This window comes from Bubalus kerabau, chromosome 5, assembly GCF_029407905.1.
Source record: "Bubalus kerabau isolate K-KA32 ecotype Philippines breed swamp buffalo chromosome 5, PCC_UOA_SB_1v2, whole genome shotgun sequence".
Taxonomy (NCBI): domain Eukaryota; kingdom Metazoa; phylum Chordata; class Mammalia; order Artiodactyla; family Bovidae; genus Bubalus; species Bubalus kerabau.
Genome location: NC_073628.1, coordinates 126,897,823 through 126,908,659, shown reverse-complemented (window position 1 = coordinate 126,908,659; position 10,837 = coordinate 126,897,823). Strand labels below are relative to the sequence as shown.

General features: G+C 43.6%; 1 protein-coding gene across 1 annotated transcript; it reads right to left on the bottom strand.

The window, feature by feature from the left end:
- Positions 1 to 1,187: 1,187 nt before the first annotated feature.
- Positions 1,188 to 8,896, bottom strand: SLC30A1 (solute carrier family 30 member 1). The gene is made up of 2 exons (XM_055583038.1): positions 7,686 to 8,896; positions 1,188 to 5,949 (listed from the first exon to the last, which is right to left on the bottom strand). Exons 1-2 carry the CDS (start codon positions 8,299 to 8,301, stop codon positions 5,045 to 5,047), a joined length of 1,521 nt encoding a protein of 506 aa, XP_055439013.1. The 5' UTR covers positions 8,302 to 8,896; the 3' UTR covers positions 1,188 to 5,044.
- Between the last annotated feature and the right edge of the window lie 1,941 nt (positions 8,897 to 10,837).

Below are 10,837 nucleotides of genomic sequence, written 5' to 3'. Positions count from 1 at the left end.
TCGCTATCTGGATGCCTTTGGGTAAGGTACTTGATATCCGTTGGTCTGCCAAATGGGAATAATGGAATGTTGCTAACAGTTTGTAAGGATTAAATGAAAATGTGTGTGGCTGGTAGGTAATAACTGCTCAGTATATTTTAGCTATAAATAGTGTTATTGCTATGTCCTCTTCCACACCTGCCATTCCTCAATATTCTTTCAAACACCTTTGAATGCTTACAGTGTGCTAGACTCTGAGGATATAAAGAAGACAGCTCTGACCTCATAGAATTTGTAATCTTTAAAAAGGAAATAGGTTTGTAAATAAGCAAATGCAACAAAGTGCTTCGTTACTTGACTTAAAAGAGAAAAGGCTATATAGGCTATAGTGAGGAGAGGGCAAAAATAGTCAATTCTGAAGGCTCAGAAATGTCTATGGGATTTCTTTAAAAGCAACATTGTCATTGACTTTCTTAAGCATATTTTCATCTAATCCAAAAGCAACAGCTCTCATCCAGATGTGCAATGCATAGTACATAAGGTTTTAGGAAATGTTGGCAGTACTTCTGGAAAGACCTGGTAATTCTTTTCTGAATGATTAATTGTAAGATACATGCTAATAAGAAACACAGTGGGCCAAAAGGAGTGGTTAAGATACCACTGATTGTATTGATGCACTGATCGCAGAAACGTTCAAGCATGAAAGAAATGTGGAATCAATAGTAGTAGTCTCCTCTGGTGCTGTAATTCAACACTGGATCTTACAATTAATTGTTTGGAAAAGAATTACCAGAAAACATAGTCCAGTAGTCTCCTCTTGGGCTTCCCTGGGGGCTCAGACGGTAAAGAATCTGCCTGCAAGGTGGGAGACCCAGGTTCGATCTTGGGTCAGGAAGATCCCCTGGAGAAAACGCTAACCCACTCCAGTATTCTTGCCTGGAGAATTCCAGGGACAGAGGAGCCTGGCGGGCTGCAGTCCACAGGGCCGCAAAGAGTCGGACATGACTGAGTGACTCTCACACACACACACTTTTAGTCTCCTCTTATCCATGAAGGATACATTGCAAGTCCCCCAGTGGTTGCCTGAAATCGTGGATAATATGATACTGGTTCAATCCCTGGTCTGGGAAGATCCCCCATTCTCCAGAGCGAGTAAGCCTGTGTGCCACAACTGCTGAGTGAGGCCATATGCACAAAACAATGAAGTAGATATTAAAATTAGTTTATTTTTCTACTTAACTCTTAATAAATGAGAAGAAACACAGTAGTCTGTCTCATAAAGAACATTTATAATACATAACAATCCATAAAGCCTCATGGTGAGGTAGGAACAGCTTTGGAAAACAACGCACAGTCAGAAACATACAAAAAGTTAGGTAAAATGTTGCAGCACTAAAGACGTTTTATCTGCATCTGCATTTCATGAGATGATAATTGCATTTAACTGTGCCACACCTGGCCCAGAGGACACCCCGTGGCAGACACAAAACAACACAACACAGAGGTTTCATAAAGAATCACAGATACACTGATACGCTTCATTGTGCTGTTTCAAGGCAGAACCATAACATGGCAACTTGTGTCTTTTTATATATAACCACATATTAATCGTATGTTACATTCCCTTCAGTATCTTTTTGCCAAAGACACTGAACCATAAAGTTTTTGGTTTAAAAGTCTTAATTGAATGACATACAAAAGGCTCCTGTGCCAGTGAAAATGACTGCTAAGTATTTCAGAACTTGTTAGTAAAACTAAATAGCATTGCCACATAATAGCGGTAGAGTTACATCAAAATAGTGCTATTATAATTCCCATTTCAGATGGTCAAACACTGTATGACAGTTTCAATTTAAAAACAACAAACCCTCCACCTTCCCAAGTTTTAACACTGTTTTATGACTTAACTGAAACTCTATTAAAATAAATAGTTCTATATTGTAGGATTCTTCTCCATATTTGTGTATGTGTGAACATCCTAAGACAGCAGGTAAATGACATTTCATCAAATGATATTTGTTTATAAACAGTAAAAATCTACAACTCAATACCAGTTAGCCTACTAAATACTTCACATTAGGTTCCATAGGCCTTTTCCTTCAAAACTTTCAAAAATTCAAAATTAACTGAGGATGTTAACAAGATACAAACATTAATAGTCATCTACTTGTGATTTTCCAAGGTGCTCTTGATGCAAATTCTTCCTGGTCAAATTACATACCTTAGTTACCCAAACATACTACTTTCTAAAATGTTAAAATACACACAGCAAAGTTTCTGAGTTTTTTACTTTTCCTTTAGGTTTTAGTTCATACTTTATACAGGTCAGATGCTCTCTGGAAAAAAAAAATTTATTAAACAATCATATAACTAAAAGATGACAATGGAGAATTAAATCTCTCTCATCACTAAGGCGGAATTTAGGTTGGAAAAAATGTCTGGGTTGGTTTTAATTCAGGCACATGCAGCACCTCCATCTTACTAAATTGAGACGATAGACACATTTCTAAACACATATTCTAAATACACTGATCTTGCTCAAATATAAAAGAGCCAGCAGGAGAGATGCACCTCCTAAAACTGATGCAGTGTTATAAAACAGCATTTAAATATTGGGTTTAAGTCTCCTAATAATTAATGGAATTTCCCTCATTTTCTTCCAGGAAAGAATAAACTATTTTGGAAAAGACACTTAAATCCCACAATATTTAAATATAAAAGCATTTTTAAAAGATAATGCTAATATAGCTAAAAATGGGTTAGAAAGTGCATTGTAAAGAAATAAATAATTCTCTGCTAAAACTGAAAAGGTGGGTCAGTGCCCACTGATTTTGCTATTATGACAGAAATCCTTTGAAAAAGAGAATCCTATGGTACCACTTTGTTACTTATGAGCTACTTAAAATTATGAAGTGAAATAACTAAAATCTAAAGGCTGTTACTTGCAAAGCATTTTGAAAAAAAAAAGTAGCCCTTGTCCCATGCTTATACACCATTTAAAAAAAAATTCTTTCAGTTGATGTCTTATGCCTTATGCAACCTTTAATAGACCCAATAGAGCATTGTAAAGAAAACCTCATTGAATGTAATATATATTACCAGTTATCCTTTTATATCACTACTGAAATATTTCTATAACATAAATTGTTTTGAGATCTTCAAAAAATGGTAAATCAGGAATGTACATGATATAATTTGAAGCTTTCTCTTGTTCACTCATATGAAATTCCAATTTCATGTTTTAAAAAAATGTTTGCAAAATTCCAAGTAACTACCAGTTTAGGAATTGAAATATACAATATCAGAAGAGTATTAAATGATAAAGATGTATTGCAAATTGGCAGGTTATGGTTTTGGCCCATTATAGTAAATATGAACTTACAAACTGTGTTCCTAAAATTACCTCATTCTCAATGGAAAAATCGGGTGTTCTTAAACAGGCCCATTGCCAGCAACAGGCTTATACTAGGAAAAAATCACATCGTCTACCATAAAAGATCATCCCTTTAAAAAGTTAACTGTCAAATGCCAACGTTTTCATCTTAAGACCCACTAAACAATGAATTATTTCAAATCCCAAAAGGTAGCCATCCCCAAAGTAGTCAGCTATAAAAGGTACTAAAGTAGTCAGGATACCTCGTTTCTAGAAAAATAGAGCTATACATGATAACTGATATTAATATTCATCCTTTTGAGGACAAAAATCTAGTTTCTTCACAAAGCATAATCCCTCTATCAGAAAAATATAACTTAAATACCCTTAAATAATATTTGTGTATGGATTTGAAATCCATACAAACAATGAAATAGCCAATAACAGTTTCCTGTATAGATACTACGACATCTTGCAAAATAAGCCACTATTGGAAGGTCTGAGCAATGTCAAGACAGAATGACTTATAGAATCTCAATTATTAATTTTGTCTTAACCAATTTTGCTTTTTGACAGTTTAATATCCAAACTGCATTAACCTTCAGATTTTTCTCTCAAGTCAACGGCTCTTGGCAAAGCACAAGCATTGCTGGTTGGGCTCAAAAAGCTGTTTGAATCCATTCATAATTGGTCACTGTGCAATGACTCTGAAGTTATTCTTAAAACTCACAATTTAAAAGATTAGATTAATAAGCTTTCATTTAACATGTAATTATTAAATTAAACAGTCTTAAAAATATTTATTGTATATTTTATGAGTAAACTTTCAACTCTGTTTCTAATGCCAATCTTTCAAAGGAAGTAATGCTGGTGAACATATTCATCTTTTAGACTACCTTTGTTTTAAAAAAAAAAAAAAGTTAAAATTCTCAGAATAATTTAGATATGTAGTCTGATTATTAACTTACAAGAATCTAAATACTTAAATTTGGTAAAACTTCCTTCCCTGCTCTTACTGTCCATTTGCCCTATTATAGGTATACTAGTTCAATTTAATTATCTATTTATTAGAATAATACTCAGCAATATAGGATACAGAGTAGTAACTGATCTTCAGTATCATAAAACCCCCTGTGAAGAAAAAAAAAAGAACTTTTCCTAATAATATTCATGAGTCATTCTTAAAATATGCTGCCATTATGCTATGTAATGATCTCAAAGGGCAAGTAAATATTACATAAAACGTCAAAGGAAACAGACCTGTTGATTTTTAGAGTTCTAGCAATTATAATTCTAACAAACAAAATATAACACTGGGGGAAAAGAAAAGCAGAGAAATTCCAGTAACAATTTAAATTTATTTATCCCCCTAATTAGTTTTTTACCATTGAAAAACTGGAAATCAAATAGCATTATGTTATATAAGGTTTATACTTAAACAAAAATGTAACATAGTGTTAAAACTGGCTTTCCAAAACTGTTACAGCATAGCTGTGCTCTGCACTAACAGTCACAAAGTTGTAATATAGAACTCTGTTAAGCAGTCCCATTATGTTCTTACAAAAATAGAATTAAACTGTGTGACCAGACAAGGACTTCAATTACACTACTTGGCAAACATAGAATTTCAATAGAGTCTTTTTTCCTCTTGCAGTTTAAAGCAAAAGTCAAACATCACATCTTTTTCAAGACTCACAAAGATGATTCAGGTTGTTTGTTTGGCATTTTTTTAATCTCTATCACAACAGCAGGGATGTTTTCAACTTTAGTCCTCTTGGGCTGCTTCTCTAGATTGTCACTAAGTTCTAAACAGGAAATGCTAACTGATGGGGCCTTTTCTGCATCCTTTCCAGACTGGGCTTGTGGCCGTGTCCCACAACATTGCTTCAAAGCACACTGAGTTCTGCAGGCAAGTTCACACGGGACTACACTTGACTTAGAGCCTACACTAGCAAATTCAGGCTGAATGGTGGTAGCGTGAATTCCGTGATTATGGAAAACGTCTTTAATGATCTTAGCCACCTGCATGTATGATGCCGGGTCTTCACATTTTATGTGAGCAGTGGCAATGATTCTGCTTCCAGCAAGTTGCCAAACATGTAATTCATGAACTTCCTCAACTCCTTCAACATTTCGAAGTTCTTTTATCAAATTTTTGATATCAATTTGTTTAGGAACAGTTTGGAGAAGAATAAGAGCAGACTCCTTAAGCAATGGATAAGTTGTGTAAAGAAGTATACAAACCATTACAACACAAAGAGTTGGATCTAAATACAGTACCCAGCAAGGACCAGCCTCTTGAACTGTTGCCTGAGTACTATTAACTAATTCTACAAATGCTTTGCAGGGGTCAGGTATACATGGGTTCACACAAATCTCCCCTTCAGGACAACCTTTCCAATTAAAGTAAAAGACTAAGGCATTTACTACCACAATCACTGAACCCAAAGCATCTCCAAAGACATGCAGAAAAACTCCACGCATGTTAAGTTGTCCAGTCTTATCTTCATCCTCTTCCAATTCCACCTCTTCAGGTTCTCTGATAAGATTCCCATTCACTTGTACTTCCATTGCATCATTTCTGGACTTTTCTGGATCTACAAAGAAATAAAAATTCTGTATCAAACACATCTAAAGTGTTTATATAAACATTCTTGCCTAATTCCATTTAAGAGATGGAGGTGAAAATTTTTCATAAAACATACAAAGAAATGTGCTCAGAGCAATTTAATATAAGTTGACATACTGGGAACAGGCCAGGACATATAGTCAGGGCTAAATTAAGTCATTAAGATGATACTACTTTATCATACTCCAACCTCCTACCTTCCTACTTCCAAATGAAGTTCACCTTTTCTGTGGGGTCCTGGGAACATTCTATACTTGGCATATATCAAAAACAACAAAACTGAATGCCATCACCCCAAATCATACACAACTATGGATAACTCTTAATACACATGGCTGACCTGACACAGAGCTCTAGTCACTTTTCATCATTCAAGTGTTAAGGTTAACTTTTAGACTTTTGTCACTTATAAATGATAAGAGTCCCTTGATGGAAGGGGTTTAGAAACTGACAAATCAACCATATACGCCTATCGACAATCACACGGAGACTTCAGGAAAAGTTGGAACTAAATGATCACTATCTACCCTACTAGCTCCTTTAAAGGAATTATACACAGCAGAACAGCTTAATATTCTTTGGAATAACTCCTTGCAGAGTAGAAGTGAGAGGAAATTCAATTGTTTATTAAACATTTTCAATGTACAACGTCAATTTCATTAACATGATATCCTGAATCCTAGAAAGAGGAAAATTGTCTATGTATGCCATGCATGTGTGGTTTCACACAACTAGGTAAACAGAAATTGATATTTCCATATAAATGGAAAACAGTGGGAGGAAATACACCAACCTACTAAAAATATCACTGAGATTGGTTAGTAGGGCATTAGGATGATTCCTTTTCCCATCTCTTTCAACACCTATTTCCCCAATTTCCTTCCAAGAGCACTTAATGTTTAGAATGAAAACTACACATTAAAAATATAAGATGAATAAATTATCATCACTTTTACCTTAGTACAAAAACGACAAATCCTAAGTGAAATGTTAAAACATGCCCCCCCCAAAAAAAACAAAAAACATGCCCAGTGGACAGGTTCTAAGTCTAGGATTTTCAGGATTGGGTTTAGACTTTAGAAAATTAACCGACACATGCATTGCTGTTCATAACAGAAACCTTTAACCAAGATTTTGAGTTCAGGCAAGTCAATCACTAAGACCGCTCTGAATACATTAAGAGACTTGTTTGAAGGGCAAAAGTACTACTTGGGCAGAGCAAGCTTCCAAACATCCAACAACTAAGGACCAACTGGAGATTCTCTCCGGTTTTCCAAGAGGGCGAAGAAATTTAATTAGGAAGCATTGCTGATCCTGCAAACGCCAAAATCAGACAGTCTCTTGGAACGACAGCCCGTAAAAGACTGCAAAGTGCAGTTGTGGACCGCAGCGGGCTGAGGGTCACCTCCTGACCTTTTGCCCGCTCTCACCACCACGGTGCCAACTACACCCCCATACGGGGGGCGGAGGACGCACTTCCCCGGCTCCTGACACCCGCTGACAGCGCGGAGCGGGGGTCGTCTGTTGCGGCGGCTTCCCCGCACGTGCGGGTGCGGGAGCCGGCCGGGGAAGGAGCGGCCCCAAGGCGGCGCGGCGCGGTCGGCTCGGGCGCCAGGGGGCGTGCGGGCCACCCCGCCCGGGGCCATCCCGGGGTCTGGGCTCCCCAGGGCCAACCACCTGCGGCGGCGGCTTTTCTCTCCTCACCTGTCTGGTCCAATTTCAGCCCGTTGGAGTTGCTGCTGTTGGCCACCAGGATGTTGGTCTCCTCCAGGTCGGGACCCTGCTCGCCCGGGGTCACGGCGTTGTCGCTACCCCCGGCGCGGCTGCTCTTGCTGCGGGCCCCCTTGGGGAGGCCGTGGCTGTGCCCCCCGTGCGAGTGGCTGTGGCTAGAGTCGTCGCCGAAGCCGCTGTGGTGGTGAAAGAGACAGAGCCCCAGCACGTTGACCACCAGCCCCGCCACGCCGACCCCGAAGACCACCAGTGGCTGCTGCATCTCGTGCGGCTCGATGAAGCGCTCGATGGCCTCCAGCAGGATGGCGAAGCAGAGGCCGGTCAGGAAGATGGCGTTCACCAGAGCCCCCATCACCTCGGCCCGGATCCAGCCGAAGGTGTTCTTCTGGGTGGCGTGGGTCCGCCGGGCGAAGCGCTCGGCCACCAGCGCCACCACCAGCGCCAGCACGTCCGACAGCATGTGGAAGGAGTCGGAAAGCATCGCCAGGGACGTGGTCACCCGGCTCACCACCACCTCCAAGACCATGAACATGAAGGTCAGTAACAGCATGCAGAGCAGCCGGCCCCGGTTTCGACCCCAGCACCCCATGGCTGCGGCTGAGGAGCCCGCCCTAGCGCGGCCCGGACACTCCTGAGGAGGCGGCGAGGCGCCGAGGAGCCGGCGACGGAGGGAGGGAGGGCGAGCGGCGCGGGGCTCGGGAGTCTGCCGCGGGGCCTCGGTGACCGGACAGGGGCGGGCGAGCCCGGGGTCTAGCCGCCGAGCCCACGCGCCTGCGGGGGTCCCCGGCCGGCCGGCGGCGCGCAGCTCCTCCTCAGGCGTCCGTCCTCGGAGCCGGCGCCGAGGCCCGGCTCAGCCCCAGCAGCCCCCACACACCCACAGCGGGGCGGCGGCGGAGGCGGCAGGGAGCTGGGGCTCCCGAAGCCCGCCGACAGAGAGCCGGAGCAGGAGCGAGCAGGCGGGCGGCGGGGGCGGGAGACCGGCAGCTCAGCGCTGAGGAGGCTCCAAGCATCTGCGGGTTCTCCGCGCAGGTCTTCCCCTCCGGCGGTCTTCCTCCGGTGTGGCCCGGACCGAGGAGGCGACGCCTGAAGAGCTAAAGAGGCGGCGGCCACGGCTGCTGCACTCGGCCCGGTGTCGGGCGCCTTCTTCGCCACCCGCCGCCCCCCCCGCCTTTGCAGACGGTTTACAAAAAAACTTTGCTTTGCACTCGGAACCCCCGTTTTCACACGGACCCGAGCGTGACAAGGCCTCGCCGCCCCGCCCACCAGGCCCGGCACGCCTTCCCATTGGCCAGGGCCCCCTCACGACAGCCGCCGCGTCCCGCCCACCCGCGCTCGCTATTGGGCAGAGGCTCAGAGGGGCGGGGAGGAGGCGGTGTCGCGGCTTCAACAGATGGGGGCGGGGCCTTTCCCTTCAGGAGCCGGGCGTGGGCCGGGGGCCGCGGCCGGGTGCAGCGACGGGCGTCGTGGGGGAGGGTAGGGGGCGCGGGCCGCGTGCAGCAGGAGGGGGAGGGGCAGGGCGAGGCAGGCGGGGTCCCCTCGGCGTGGCGGGCCTCTTGCCCGGGCGCTGCGGGTCCTAGCAGCCCCCCTCACACCTGCCGGGGCCCAGGCAGCAAACAGACTTTGATCCTCCCAGCCGGGTCCACGTGGGGCGGGCCGCTCGGCCGCCGTGTGACAGTCGGCAGCCTGGGAGGGGCAGGGAGGGGGAGCCCCAGTGTGAGGGGCGGCGGGAGGCGCGGGGGCGCGCTTCTGTCAGAAGAACCGCGATTAGGGCCGACAGACTCATAAACAAGTGCAGCACGTAACTTGTGACTCTGCTCAACACCGAGTTGAGGAGTTCATCCAGGACGGTCCTGCGAGGGGATGAATGGAATCTTTGTAAATGTTTCAATAAAGCAAATCACCCCCTATCGCCACCATCGCCCGGATACCTTGTGTGAAGTCAGATATTTCTGTCACTGATTATCTAAGGATCATTTAGGGTGCAGACTTAAAGCAGAAGAAACCTGGGTTCTGGTTCTTGCTTTGCCACTAGCCAGCTGGGTAACTTTGGGCAAGTCAGCCGGTCTCTCTAGACCTGTTTCTTCGTCTATGGAGAGTAAAGGACTGAACAAGAGGAGATCTTAAGATTCCCCCTGACTTTTAAATTCTAAGGCTCTAAGACTTAACATTGTATTTATACACTACAAACAGCAGAACCCAGTGTTGGTTGCTATGGGGAACGGGAGGGGCAGTGAGAATACAGAAGAATGAGCTTCTGTCCAGGTGGAGGTGAAACATATAAAATTTTAAATTACGGTGAAGTACTCCTGATAAATTGCGCCAACACTGCTTCAGATTGGATACATACCTTGCTGTGCTCTGAATGGAGACTAGCTAACTTGAAAGTGAAGGCTTCCTGCTTCTTAAGTGGAGGGGTGGCTAGAGTCAGAGTGGCCTGAAGTGGACTCCGGAAGGCCTCACCACAGCCCCTCAACAGTGAGAAGGACCTCCAACTGCTCTGGATTGCTGGGAGACAAAGACAGTGCTAGCCAGTGCCTCAGGGTCTGTATATAAGGCTTGTTTGGGGCCATGTATTTTTGCATTTAAAAAACTATTATTTCTAGAAAAGTTTTTTCACTTGTATATGGTGTATTTCTCATCTCCCCATCCAGACTAGAGAGCCAGATCCTCATTTATTTCTGTTCTTCTGGAATGCAGAAGAATGGAGGAAACTTCCCGAGACATTTGTTAAGAAAGAATTGACAGGACTTGATTGAAAGCTGATAAGGAGAATTTTTAAAAGATAGTTTTTAACCCGACAAGGAAAATATTGCGTAAAACAGGGGGAGAAGTTGGGAAGGGTATGCAAGGAGCTGCTCTTAACGAGAAAATACTGAGCCTATTTTTTAATGTGCTGAACTTTCAGTGAAGTCTGGATGGTGGGAGTGGGGAGATGGGATTGGGGACTTCCATAATCTTCTCTCTCTTGGTGTAGACAATGGATGTTTGTGCATTCATGTATATGAATACAGCCTCAAACCTCCTTCAAACCAGGTCCCCCTATATAGACATTGAGGAGCCACGTGTGGGTCAAGATATCCCACGGAAATGGCCAGGAAGCAGTTGGAAGACCATTTTGCCTCCTA